Genomic DNA, 14,706 nt, shown 5'->3' with positions numbered 1-14,706 from the left:
TAGTGTTTTAGAAGAGTTGTCTGGATCCCTAGTCCCTAAGAAAGGTGGTACTTACATAAGGCAAATCATTTTTTGTTGGCGGAAGACTGGCATGGAGTGACAGCTACACAGAAGTGGGCACGGGCAGGGCTATGCAGTATAGCAGTGCTGAGGTAGCCAACAAGGCAGGAGGTGCTGCCAACGGGACCAGGCATGCTGTGGGCCAAGGCCCTCCCATCGATGATCTGGCCCCACGTTGACCATGTGGAGGACAAACTTTGGGCACTCTCAACAGCCCAGTACTTATGAGAGGCCATGACTGTACAAGTGTACAGCTCTGAAGAAACAGAAGAAAGCGGGTCACCTCAGAATTGGATAATTTTCCTGCCCCCTTCTCTGAAAGAATGGGCCAGCATAGCCAAGTAATTGTACAAGCAGGGAGAACTGCAAAGATTTTTTAAGAGCCATGTATGGAACTTAGAGGATTACCTTCCTCTTCCCAAGAGCCACTGCAGACTTGCCTAGTCCCTTCTAACTTCCTAGGGGTTCACTTTGCCTCATTTATTTTTTTTTAACCAGGACAGTGTGCCATTTGTTGGGTTCTGCTTTCAAGGGTTGTCTTCTAAAGTAAAGTTTTTAGGAAAGCACTTCAAACAGAGACATGAGAACCAAACTTGGTCAGCCACAGAACAATGTAGATGTTGAAGAGTCAAACCTCTGCCACAGCACTTGGTATGAAGTGTTTATGACACCATGAACAAGTCATAATAGATTCAGTAACTCTACTTTACAGATAGAAGTTGAATTGTGATGACATTTTTCAAGGTAAAAATAAAACATTGAGGCCTATGTGAGTTCCTTTGTCAGTATCCATGTCGGTCTAAGCAACTTTCAGCCAGACTCTGGCAGTGAATCCATAATTCAGACGAAAACAATTGTTTAAAGCCAGTGTACAGAAAATGAGTAGCCAACATGACTACTATTTTTAGTGCAGAAATATATTCAAGATCAAAGCCATTAGCATTTGCCTGTTTTATTTAATCATACGCCTTTTACCTGGAAGATACAGGTCTTCTGGCATACAGATGAGTGTACAGGGAATGATTCAGGCTTTGTGCTGTCCAAATTAAATTCTAAAAGCCAGGATATTCATCATTCTGACATCTCTTTGCAGATGCAGAATGTGTATTGAAATATCTCTTGAAATGTGTCTTGTTTACTTGAGGAATACATTTACCAGATCATGTTAATCAGAACTAATACCTAAGTAAGGTCTTTAATAATGTATCTCTTTTTAAGTTTAAAATTGAGGCACTATTTTTCCCAGTTGCAAGAATGGCTGTTTGTCCTGATTACCTATATTTTGGATTTTGAGGTTTCCTTCTAAATAGTTTTACTCTTTCATTGAGTTTCCTTCAGAATCCATTATTTTTAGTTATACTGTAATCTAGGTTTATAGATATTAAAAATGAAGAAGTCACAAAAAGACATCTGAAAGGAGTTACTCCCTACTATTAAGATTTCTTGTAATTAAAAGTATTTTAGTATTATAAGTTGTGGGAGGTGTGTTCTTTATACCTCAAAAGCACAGTTTTAGATATTGAGATATTTATATATTTAATAGTCCTCCATTTTGACATTCTTTGTGAAGGCCTTTATGTAAAGAACAAGAGGATTTTATGACCGATGGGTAAAAAATTCTAGTTATATCTCTGAAACCATTTTCCATGGATTTTCAGTGTTCCCAAAATAAATAATGTGAGTTTACCTTGGACCTCACTGATCTAAATAAACCCAGTAATCATAGATACAGTTGTACAGAACTTCCAAATGGAAAGTTGTCATTTTCAAAAGAATTAATGGCTCTTGGGGAAATGTATAACTTAAAAATGACAAAACTGTCTTTCACTCAAAAAACAAGATTGTGGAAACGACAGAGCCCTAGGAATCTTCAAATTCGCTTTTCCATGATGCCACCTTTTATGCGGCGCTCAATGAGACCTTGGTCTATTAGAGCCAACCAGATGGAAAAGCAAACATGCTCTTCTCAGATTTATTCTATCACAACCTCTGTTAAAGTTTCCTGAGCACCTCAGGATGCACATGTTCCGTGGAACTGACTGACTTCGTGAAGCAGTGGGTTAGATGTAAGCGGGTAGCCTCCACTCAAACAAAGCTTCAATCTGGCAAACCAAAAATTTGCTTTTGCCCACGTTTCCATACAAAGAGTTAGTATAAAGTGATGACGTAACACATTCCAAATTTAGAAATGTTTATATTGAAGCTGTCTGAGTTACCTCGTCGCCTCTTCTCTCTTCCAGGTGTTTCATCCCAAACATCTATGCAGCTCTGTTCACCGCGGCCCTGGTTCCTTCAATGTGCCTGGTAGTGGTGTTCGTGGTATTTATCCATGCCTACCAGGTGAAGCCACAGTGGAAAGCATATGATGATGTCTTCAGAGGAAGAACAAACGCTGCAGGTTTGGAAGGAACCCTACTTATACTTTGGAGATGGGAACTTTTTAGTGGTGGGAAAATGTCACGGAATGATTGTAACCAAGCAAAAAGAAGAAAGGAAGGAAAGGAAATGGAAAGGGCAAGGGAAAGGGAAAGGAAAAGGGAAAAAAAGAAGTTAGACTCAGCTTCCAGCTCTGAGGCCATAAATTAAACTATGGCTCTCTAGTTTCTCCTGCTTCTTGACATTTCCTGAAATGTCCCTTTCTTCAGGGCTCCATAGGTTTTATTGCTGGTTCCAGTTTTGTCCTTAAGATATTAATGTTCAAGTAAATGCCTCACAGCCTTGGGAGCTGCTTCCCCAGGCTTTCTTCAAGTCAGGCAATAACAACCTGTGTTCAGCCTGTGAAATCTATTCATTTCTTTCAGCTTCTGAAACTTCATCACAGACAACCCTCGCTAACGCCCTTGAGTGCTGTAGTTTGCATGTGGAGTTCTGATTTGTGCTGACAGATGTTTAAAAACATATGTGATCAGACAGCTTCATAACTGGCTACACATGTCTGGTTACTTAAGAGTGCAAGTCTTTCCAGCTCAAATTGGCTTTCACTGCAGCTCATTTTTTCCCTTTGAATCATCCTTAACACAGGTTTTTATGGTCTGATTCTTTTTTGTTGTTGTTAGATTAGAGTCTCTTAGGAATTTTCTTAACTAGGAACAGTAACCACACACCTACACAGAGAAAATTCCCCCTAAAATGGTGAGTGGTGGGGATGTTGGAGAGAATCTTGTGAGCCGGGGCTGGGGAGCCCTCTTGGGCCAAAGAGGAAGTCTCCTCTTTTCTAAGTTTTTATAGATCTAAAGCCAAATGAGTGAGAGGAATTTTCACATTTTAACTGCTTTCGAAAAGTTTAAGCAAGATACCATCTATGAAGTCCCTTGAAGAGTGTCTACTACATTATTAGCTGCTCAATAGATACTGTCACAGGATAAGAAAATGAGACCCTCTAATGTATAAAGAACCTTCCAGTTTTTGAAATGGATCAGGAACACTTGAAAAGATTTTCCTCATGATGTAAAGAGAAGGGACTTTTTGATATTAGTTTGTGGGGTAGTTTGTAGGAGAGCTGGATCTAGCCAGCTCTTCTTTCTTCTTTCCATTTAAATATGCAATCATTATGTGGGCAGAAATATTATTTAAGGTTATAATCAATCTTAAATTATTCAGTAAAAGAAGCAATATTCAATGTAGAAATCCTACTTTTTCATGGGACATAGAATTTATCCAAAAGCTGTGCTTTTATTCAATTTGGGACTCATTTTATTAAAATACATATGCTTTTTGAACGGAAGGTTTGTTTCTTTCCCCAAATGATAAGATTTCATTTGTTTTCCATATAATATAAAAGTGCCAGTGTTTTCATGTTTTCAATAGTGATAACATAAGGTCCTAGCCTAATGAGTTCATTCTTTTTCATAGCTAAATCACCTTTTGGATATGATCCATCATGGATATAGTAGATAATAATACTCCAATTATCTGAGAATAATAGCCCTCAAGCATTAAACATAATGCTAAAAGCTTCAGCACTTGTTTCTCAACTAGGGAGACCTCTTGCCATGAAATATTAATAGAAGCATTGTTCTGTTGTAGCTTTTCAAGCAAAAAAAAATTATTTCTAATTCCTCCATCCCCATAACATTCAGTCTAATAGTCAATATTTCACACTTGGACTCATATTATTTTGCTGATTGGTCACTAGTCTAGTCTTTCTTCTCCATCTCATTTTCTCAGATATCTGTATTTCAAAAATGTAAAGTGGATTCTCTCATTCAGCATTACAGCCTTTCAGGTTTGCACTCATTGCCTGAGAAAAGTCCGGTCTCTTTGGATGACAATACAGGAGTCCCCACAGCCTACTCCTGCGCCATCTGTTCATCCCCAAGTTAGTTACTATCAATCCTGCATTCTGACCATGCCATGTGTTTACTCTTTCCTAAAATTACCTGATCCTATCATCTTTGGTTATGTAAGGAGACCTCTACTTTGAACTCTTCATCATTAGTTGATAAAAGCCATGTGTTAAGTAATGTGGGGAAATGTGGATGAGAGAGAGGTGGAAGGGGCTTATTATCCTTCCGTAATCTTCATTCACTCCCCACAGCTGTCCAGAATAAACCCATAATCTAAGTAAAAATGGTATGCTGGTATGCTGGATAAGCACAATTTAATTCCTCTAAACCCCCCTTTCCAACAAGGTACTACGCAGTCTTTTATAGCAGTTCTGGAAGTTCCCAACATGCTACCTCTTCTCTGAAACCTTTGCAATTGCCTCTTCATAGAACCACACCAAAGAAGAATTGCTCATTTCCTCATCTATGCCTTTAAAGCATTTTGTCCCTACAGCCATTATAGCACTTATCTTAGAATAAAAGGGTGACTTCCTTTGGTGTGTGTGGTTGATTTCCTTAATAAATTATGAATTCTTGGAGTGCAGGGACCATTTATTATTCATCTCTGTATCACCATGGCCTTTTAGAGTGCTCAGTGGAGAGGAGTATAGTTAATATGTGTTAATTTTAATTAACTATTGTTAATAGTTGATATAACAAATGAATAAATTAATAATCATAAATGCAGGGATGCCTGGGTGGCACAGTGGTTGAGCGTCTGCGTTTGGCTCAGGTCATGATCATGGGGTCCTGGGATCGAGTCCCGCATCAGGCTCCTTGCATGCAGCCTGCTTCTCCTTCTGCCTATGTGTCTGCCTCTCTGTGTCTTTCATGAATAAATAAATAAAATATTTAAAAAAAAAATCATAAGTGCAACACAAAATCGTTTAGGTTTGGATCCTTAAGCTAACTATAGCATTAAAAAGAAGAGGAATGTTATATCATCAAAAGTAAAAATTAAAGGATTTATCTCCTTGATCTGTTTTGTAGGTATTCCTTTGAACATTACTATCATTGGGGCTATAATTTTTTTCTGGACTTCTATGATTCCCAAAATTACGTGTTCAGCATTGACTGCTGGCCTAATCTTTTATATTTTATTTGCAATCTGCTATATCACACTACATTCGAATATGCTCCACTTCAAATTCAGATTTTCTAGAAGGAAAATCTACCTACCAAGAAGCATTTGATACTCTTTTTGAATCTTTGTGCTAAAATTCCATTGCACTGACCTGAAAAGTGTCCAGTTGGGATGGCACTGTAAATCCATGTGTTGCCCTCTGCCCTGCTCCATAAAAGCCTTTACACAGGAGTTAAAGACAGGCTATAATAAGAGAAAATATTTGTTAAAGCGAACATCTCTGTGGATCAGAAATAGAGCAGACACCCAAAGTAGTAAACTGGACTGAAACCATGGCCCCAGTGTTTTCGTCCTTAAGCTGGTGGATACAGGAGTAGCTCAGCTGCTGTGGGATGAATTAGGACCTAAAAGATTTCACCCAAGGCAGGTAGAATGGAGCAATAGCACCTGCATGAAAGGAGCCTGAAAAACATCTGCCGCAGTAGCCTTGGCTTTGACTTACAGGAAATCGGGATTCCAAGGGGAAGGCAAAGCATCTCATCCAGTATCCGGGTCAGGTTTGCAGACTGAGTAGCTGTCATATCCACATGTCACCATAGGGACAGGAGGCCCAAGACATCAAACTAGTTCTCTTTGAACAGGAGAGCTGAGTGGAAACACCCCATAAAGCCACTAGACAGAAAAAAGTAGGCAGACAATGAAAACAAGCAAAGAGACAGATGCTTTCTACTCAAGATTACTTGTGGTTTAAAAGTTTCAAACATTGGAGGAAAACCAACAGCCCTCAAAATCAGCAATCAAAAAGATGAATTTAAACCAGAAAATATTTTAAATATAGAATGAACTGTAAATAACTTTATAAGTATGTTAGGACACTTATCAGATATAGAACAGGAGTCATCAGACTGTGGCCCCTTGGGCACTCAACGTATTTTCCCCATTTCATTCTTCTTTAACAGCTTCATTGAGATAAAATTTACTTGGCAAAGTTCATCTGTTCAAATTGTGCAGGTCAGTGGTCTTTAGTATATTTATATAGTTGTTTGACAATCATCATATTCTAATTTTTCAACATTTTTATCACCTCAAAAAGAAACTCCATACCCATTAGCAGGCAGTCCCCATTCTGTACTTCCCTAGGCCCTAGGTAACTATTAATCAACTTTCTATTTCTATAGATATGTCTATTCTGGACTTTTCCTTTAATCGGATCATAGATTATGCAGTCTTTTGTGTCTGGCTTCCTTCATTTAGCATAATGTTTTCAAAGTTCATGTATATTATAGCGTGTATCAGCACTTCGTTGTTGTTTTTTTTTAATTGACAAATATTCCACTGTATGGATACATTACATTTTGCTGGTCTGTTCATCAGTTGATGGTCATTTGGGTCTTTTTTCACCTTTTTGGATATTATAAAGAACACTGCTATGGACATTCATATGCAAGTTTTTGTATTTTCATTTCTCTTCAGTATATACTTAGAAGTGGAATTACTGGGTCACATGGCAGTTCTATGTTTAATATTTTGAGGAACTGCCAAACTGTTTTCCGAAGTAGCAGCAGTGACCTGTTTTTGTAAGTAAATTTTTCTTGGAACTGAGCCAAACGTATTTGTTTACATATATTCAATGGCTGCTCTCACAGTGCAGAGTTAAGTATATGTTGTTGTAACTGGGACTGTGGTCTGCAAAACCTAATATATTTAATATCTGGCCATTTACAGAAAAAGGTTAACCGACTCCAATGTAAGGAAATATTTATCCACCAAAAACATTTAAACATAAAAAACAAAAATAGATATAAACAATATAAAAACAGGCACATATGAAAATCAAATAATTTCAGAAACCTTGGTAATGAAAAACATACCCTTTGAAATTTTGAAAGATCTTAATATTAGGGCAGCCCTGGGGGCTCAGCAGTTTAGCGCTGCCTTCAGCCCAGGGCCTGATCCTAGAGACCCCGGATGGAGTCACACGTCGGGCTCCCTGCATGGAGCCTGCTTCTCCCTCTACCTGTGTCTCTGCCTCTCTCTCTCTCTCTCTGTGTGTCTCTCATGAATGAATAAATAAAATCTTTAAAAAAAACAAAGATCTTAATATTTGAGATAAGCCCTAAATGAGAAGCTGTGACGAGGAATGAATTAGAATCTGATGCTAGAATTGAGAAATTTACCAAGGTAACATACAGAAAAGAGAAAATATGAAAACTAAGGAAGTATGAGAAGAGACAGCCAAAAGAAAAGAATATAGGGAATGGAGAAAAAGATTTGAAGAAGTAATGGTTGAGAATTTTTCAGAATTGAAAGAAAATGGACAGAGTTACACATGAAATAAATATCTACATTGTACAAGAGGAGTGGGGAGAGAATGCTGAAAAGGCCAGTATATTAGCAAAATATTAAGCACATTTTGAAAGTTCTCATGTCTGTATTTTTGAAAAACTGGAGAATGAGCACCTTTTCTTCACTTCTAATATTCTTATTGTTGTAAGTGGCACCAACCCAGCTTCGGAGTTCAGATGCCACCATCCAAGCACACACCACTAAGCTCTCTGCAAACCTAAGCTTCAGAGGCAACATGTAGTCTCTTCTTCGCTTTCCTCTGAGAAACCTGCACTTTTCACACCCCATGTACACTTAGTACCTGAGAGGGAAGTTCTAATTAGTCTCAAGTATATCCCACTTAGTCCTGCAGTTCCTTTTTTTCCTAAGGCAGCTTAGATGGTTTATAATTTAGTTATATTTTGCCCTGCATTTTTTTAACTGGATGAGCATTTTTAGATAGATAGTATCATGAGAAATAGATACATAATGAATCAAGAACTGAAAGTAAATCTCCTTTTCTTATAAAAAGCACAGTTTTCTAGTCTTACAAATTATGCTTAAATTTTGAGTATTTGGGGTCATACACTACCAAGGGTTTTTTGTTGTTGTTGTTGTTTATAAATCACTTTTAACAATGAGAAGGAAGGGTCAGTTTGTAGTTTCCTTATAGCCAAGATGGGTTTTGTGTTTAGGTAACTGGAATGATTATGATTATTTACTTACCTTTGAGTTTTAGGTTTGGTAAATAGATGTGATTAGTTAATTCCAGCATCAGACCTCTTTGAATAACTGAAAAGCTTGCATCAATCATTTCATTAGGCCTGGAATCTTCTATATCTCTACAGAACTTTTCTCCAAACTAATCACTCTTATGCAGGTTAGATGTGTCTGACAACAGGAGCAATTTTGTATCAACACTGCTGCATTTGGTTATGACCAGTCCCTTTGCCCTCTGTATTTTGAGTGACTTTTTTTACTCCTGCCAGACTTTAATTTCAGAGTTCAGATAAACAATGAAATCTAAGGGGAAGAAGAGACAGAAAAGGTGCTGCCAGTAAATAAAATACACTCTTGTGCTAAAGTCTCCCAAAGATGGCCACTGTCAACCCCTTCCTTTTCCGAGTGTGGTCTGGGGCAGTGATTACAGCCTGGCATTCTATGGCCCTGTCGCTGCCAGACTGCTGTGAACCACATTTTCGAAGGTCAGTGGCTCCTAATGAGATTCACTGGCCTCCTCCTCCCTTCAGTGGGGTGAGTGTGCAGTGAGAATGAGTCAGGAAAAAGGTATGTTCCCTGAACTAGATTTCAGTGTCTGAAACAGCATTTTAAACAAAGCCTATAATTTTAGGGTTTGGTTTTGATCTCTGGCAATGATAAGCTTTTCTCTCCTTTTAGGCTCATTAGAATTTACTGGTTCTTTCTGAATCATCATCCAATTCCTATGTGAGGAATGATTCATGGATCAGGGAAGGAAAATTAATTTGAATAAAAAGAGGAAGTAGGTGATTACAAATCTCTTTCTTATGAAATCCCACACATATGTTTCAGTATGTTGTATAAAAACATAAAGGTGGCTTGGTCCAGCTACCTATGGATAAGCATAAATCCGAGGTGTGTGGAATCTCTGATACTATAATGACCACTTCTCTACTTGGGAGCATATTCGAGGATAGATGCTTATTTTTTTCTGAGGCTCCATTTCCTCATATTTAGAGTGATCACTATATGTGGGACACCTGGGTGGCTCAGGGGTTGAGCATCTGCCTTCGGCTCAGGGCATGATCCTAGGATCCGGTTTCAAGTCCCACATCGGGCTCTTTGCAAGGAGCCTGCTTCCCCCTCTGCCTGTGTCTCTGTCTCTGTCTCTGTGTGTGTGTGTGTGTGTGTATCTCATGAACAAATAAATAAAATATTTAAAATAAATAAATATTGCATCGAAATTATGAAAAATCATTAGAAACTTGTTATAATTAATATATGATGTGTCGTCCCTTATACCCTAAAGTTGAGTGGCTTTTTCTCTCTGGACATTTTGAAAATTTCAAAAAGAATTTCAAGAAACTCAGTGAAATCCAAAGGAAAAAGAAGAAAGGAGGGACACCCAGGTGGCTCCGCAGTTGAGCATCTCCCTTTGGCTCAGGGTGTGATCCCGGGGTCCTGAGATCGAGTCCCACGTCGGGCTCCCTGCATGGAGCCTGCTTCTCCCTCCACCTGTGTCTCTGCCTCTCTCCCTTGTGTGTCTTTAATGAATAAATAAATAAAATCTAAAAAAAAAAAAAAACACACAAAACAAAACAAAAAATAAATAAATAAAATCTAAAAAAAAAAAAAAAAAAAAAGAAGAAGAAGAAAAGGAAAGAGCTCCTGGCAAATGCGGTACAGTCTGTGTTGTATTCTCTAGAGATGGCCGCCGTCCGTTATTCCCCTCCCTTTGCATGTGTGCCACTCCTTACATAAAGCAGTGGAGTCTTTTTTCCCCTCCCTTGAAATCTGGATTGGCTCTGGACTTGCTCAGACTAGTATAACATGATTGGAGTGAAGCTGTCCCATAATGGGCCTAGCTTTTAAGAGGACTAGCACTTTCAGCATCCTTTCTCTTGGAAGTCAGCCACCAGAAGTCCAATTACTCTGAGACCACCATGGTGTTAGGAACCCCAAGCTAGTAGTGTGGAGTGGCCATGTGAATAGACATGCTTGGCAAGTTGTTTCAGGAATCCCAGCTCTGATTCCAGACATGTGAATGAAGAAGCCTTCTTGTAGGTTCCAGCCTGAGTAGCCACCACACAGAACAGAAAAATTGCCCAGTCCAGACTGTAGGACTGTGAGAAATCATAAATTATCTTAAGCCACTAGGTTCTATAGTGCTTTATTATGTAGCAATCAATAGCCGAAACACTCTGGTTCTAGGAGCATTATTATTCTCACATCAAAATGTCAAGTATGTGATTGTCACTTCAAATTTTATTGCTTGCATAAATAGACATGGTTTATAAATAAAAATGGAAAAAAATATAATTTTTTTTCCCAAAGCAAAGTTGATGCTTCCACTAAAGCAAAGTAAAAGTAATCTTACCTAGTAACAGTATGTGCTTGAATAGGATCCAGAATGACCAATATAACAGGTTTCACATGTCCTTGGCAATAAGCTGCTTGTTTGCAGTCTACTCCCAGTTCCATTGCTGAAAAGAAAATAAAAAAACAATGCCTGGGGACCTAAGGAAAATCCCAGAGCTTCTCACTAGACAATGAACAATCTCTTCCACTTGAACTTGAAAAAGCTTTGTGAGCACAGTTCAGTCTTCCCACATTTTACCAGTAGTGGTAGAGAAAATTCAGAACATTTAAAGAAACCTTATAGATGCTCATCCTCTGCTTAGATTTTTATCTAGGATGTCAGTCTTCAAAGACTTGAATTAGAAATCTTTGAACCTGAAAGATGATGTGTAATCACTGAATGTTTGTTTTCTGCAGGATTTGATAATATTTTTTAAAAACTTTTAGAACAATAACATCAGGAATCAGTTTCCTAAGGCTTAGGACATCCAAATAAAAAGTAAGAAATAAAATAATAGAGTTGAGGGGGTGCCTGGGTGGCTCAGTCAGTTAAGCATCTGCCTTCGGCTTAGGTCATGATCCTGGGGTCCTGGGATCTAGCCCTGCGTTGGGCTCCCTGCTTGGTGGGGAGCCTGTTTCTCCCTCTTCCTCTGCCGCTCTCCCTGCTTGTGTTTGTGCGTGCTCTCTCTCTCTATCAAATAAATATTTAAAATAAAATAATAGAGTTGAGAGAAAACTTAAATTTCTGTTTCAACTTCTGATTTACACATATAACCAAAGAAAAAAATAGGACTGATAATTTGTAGAAAAGCTGGGTCTTGCTAGAACTCAAGTTTGCTGAATATCTTTACCTCAGTGAACTGCCTTTTACCTATTCTCATTGGATACTGATGAGGGCAAGGGTAGTGCTCTACTGAGGCTGTTTCAATATGCAACTGTTAAATTCAATTTACATTTGTTTTCTAGGTGGGCAGAGAGCAATGAGCATGCATGAGATAAGGTTGAAAGAAAGAGTAAAGAGCTGACCTACATATAAGTAGCAGGTGTGAATTATGCCCTAGTGGTCATAGTCATTATCCTCAGCACCACTGACAATTAAGGCTCACCGTATGCTAGCCACTGTGCTAAGCATTTTGTATATATATTATCTCAATTTTTACAAGAATCTGCTGAGGCAGATATTATTATTCCTGCAATCAGACAAGAAAATCAGGGAAATGAGAAGCTTAGAAAAGTGTCCAAGTTTTAAAGCTGTTAAATTTGAACAGTTGGGATTAGAGCCACTGGTGACTCTCATGCTCTCCAGAGCTGCCATTACTGCTAGCACTGGTACTTCACCCCTTCTCATTTTGTTATCAAAAGTTTTATTGAGGGCCGTGTGACTAGTTCAGTCAGTAGAGCTTGATCTCAGGGTTGTAAATTTAAGCCCCATGCCCAGTTTAGACATTACCTAAAAATAGTCTTTAAAAAAAAAAAAAAAGTTCCATTGAGGGGCACCTGGCTGGCTCAGTTGGTAGAGAATGTGACTCTTGACTCATAGGTTCAAGCCACAAGTTGGATGTAGAGATGACTTTAGAAAAAAGTTCCGTGGCACCTGGGTGGCTCAGTCAGTTAAGCATCTGCCTTAGGCTCAGGTCATGATCTCAGAGTGCCGAGACCAGACCACATCTATCAACCCCATATCGTGTTCCCTGCTCAACAGGGAGTCTGCTTCTCCCTCTGCCCCTCACCCCACTCATGCTCTCTCTCTCTCTGATTCTCTCTATATATCAAATAAAGTCTTTTTTAAATGAATAAAGTTTCATTGAGAAAAATAACATGTAATTATTAAACCTAGAAAACACTAGTTCCATAAAAGTAACTATTAGACTCCATTTCCCAGAAGGAATTTGAAGTGACCTGGTCTGGTAAATTATTCCTTCAATTTCAAATTTCCAAGAAAGACTGCCCCCTCTCTGTATAGTACTAAACACACCTAGTTTTCCTCACTATTCTCATAGAGTGCAGACATAATGATAATAATTAACTTTATAGAGCTGTTTGAAGGATTCAATGTTAATTCATATAAAGTGTTTAGTACACTCTCTAAACCATACTAAGCACTCAGTATGTGCTAGTATTTTTATTAGCATAACAACTCTTTCATGTGTAACTAATATGGAATACAGTCAGATATGTAGCTCCTTTGTCCTGTTTATTTCCTAAATATCTCTCAAATATGCCTTCCTTTTTTTTCTTCATGATTATGCCCGGTATATCAGTCAGCTTGGGCTACCATAACAAAATACCTTAGGCTGGGTAGCTTAAACAATGGAAATTTATTCCTCACAGTTCTAGAGTCACATCTGGGGGCTGGTTACTTCAGCTCCTGACACAGCCCTCTTCCTATCTTGTATGGTCATCTTCTTGCTGTGTCCTCACATGGAAGAGAAATAGTTCTCTCCTGTCTCTTTTATAAGTGCACTAATCCCATCACAAGGGTTCCACCCTCATGACTTAATAACTCTGTAAGTCCCCATCTGCAAAACCATTACACTGAGGGTTAGGGCTTCCACATACAACTTTTGGAGGAACACAATTCAGTCCGTAGTGCCTGGGCTATATTCCCCATCAACTTATACCTAGACAGTTGAGACTGATATTCTCAATTCTTGTCTGTCTCCACTCCACACTGAACTATCTAAAAAGTGAAACCTGATCACATCATTAAAATCATTCAGTAGTAATAACTGTAGGATAAAAGGAAAATGTCACTCTTACCTGCATAAACTCTCTGTGTACTCCAGCCTAAAAGTGCTGTGATCTCTGGTAAATCTGGACTTAAACAACAGGGCTGAATTCACCCTCACTTGCTGAGTTCATCAGTTATGGTGGTCAGAGAGGAGAGAGAATGGAATTGAAGTTAATTTCCATCTAGATACACATTGTGAATAGGCTTCAGTTGGGTGTTAGCAGAAGATATGGCCAGCGTGGCATACATATGGTCAGTGTCTAAGAGCATCACAGTGGCATTCTTGCTTAGGTATGTTGCATACTCTTTGACCTTCAATGCAGTTGGCATCTTCTACTAACATATGCATACCATTGCCATTCCTCAATTTGACCCAATTGTTTATAATTTTTGTACATAGGCTGCATTTTTATAGATTTCTTTGACAGTTTCTCTGCAAATTAATAAGAAGTTTAAATTTTAATTTTCCTGGCATACTCCATTCTCTTAAAGGACTTCCTCCCACCCCCACCCTTCTTTATCCTGGAAAAATTACCAATGAGGCATTTCTTCCTTCCCCTTTGAAAACTACATAAAACAGTTATTCATGTTTAATGCTTTGATCTCAGGGTATATTCATTTATTTTTTAAATCAATAGATGACTGAAGTCTTCTATTCAGCTGTTGGCTGATGAAAATAAAATTTCTGATTTTTTTGTATCACTCTCAAATTTGTAGTCAGACCATTGCCAAAGAATGTATATAAAACTCTACTAGAGAGTAGAAAAATCATTTTTCAAGGCTGTTTTATCTTGGGATATTTATGGCATCAAAAACATTATGCTCTAGGAGCCACCTCATTTGATGTCATTTTGGTGATCCCGTAATACACCATGACTCTCTGTAGTCAGCCAAATCCTAAATTCTTTGGTGTAAATGCCATTCTCAATTTGCAACTTTTTCATGTATTATTTATTGCCATTTTCATCATTTAGAGGGAGTTCCAGCTTATGACTCCATGCCTACACAGTTCTTTAACATATATATACTTACAAAATAATTGCTTGATCACACATTAATCAGCTGGTACAATGTTAAAGATAGGATCCAGAAATAAAAGAAAACGGAGTTGCTAGAATTAGGGA

At 38.3% G+C, this 14,706-nt stretch overlaps 1 protein-coding gene and 1 long non-coding RNA gene across 13 annotated transcripts in view; one reads left to right on the top strand and one right to left on the bottom strand.

The window, feature by feature from the left end:
* ADGRV1 (adhesion G protein-coupled receptor V1) overlaps window positions 1–14,706 on the top strand; it is a 518,581-nt gene that overhangs the window by 423,889 nt on the left and 79,986 nt on the right. Inside the window, exon 86 of the mRNA XM_038532347.1 lies at window positions 2,301–2,458. Coding sequence (XP_038388275.1) covers window positions 2,301–2,458 — 158 coding nt within the window. The remainder of the gene's footprint in view (window positions 1–2,300; window positions 2,459–14,706) is intronic.
* Window positions 1–14,706, bottom strand: part of LOC102152204 — a 99,305-nt gene that overhangs the window by 84,203 nt on the left and 396 nt on the right. For 9 of the 12 annotated variants that reach the window (XR_005356719.1, XR_005356725.1, XR_005356721.1 and 6 more), the window contains exons 2-6: window positions 13,612–13,703; window positions 10,871–10,976; window positions 8,521–8,817; window positions 5,972–6,141; window positions 5,621–5,712 (exon numbers count right to left, since the gene is read on the bottom strand). This is a non-coding gene — a long non-coding RNA (uncharacterized LOC102152204). Of the gene's footprint in view, window positions 1–55; window positions 317–2,276; window positions 2,497–5,620; window positions 5,713–5,971; window positions 6,142–8,520; window positions 8,818–10,870; window positions 10,977–13,611; window positions 14,016–14,706 lie in introns of all 12 variants that reach the window. The other 3 variants (XR_005356730.1, XR_005356729.1, XR_005356728.1) reach the window with 3 other exon arrangements.

The sequence above is a fragment of the Canis lupus genome, chromosome 3 (genome assembly GCF_011100685.1).
Source record: "Canis lupus familiaris isolate Mischka breed German Shepherd chromosome 3, alternate assembly UU_Cfam_GSD_1.0, whole genome shotgun sequence".
In the NCBI taxonomy this organism is placed as follows: Eukaryota; Metazoa; Chordata; class Mammalia; order Carnivora; family Canidae; genus Canis; species Canis lupus.
Note: the sequence above shows the minus strand (reverse complement) of the source record. Positions and strands in the feature narration are given on the sequence as shown.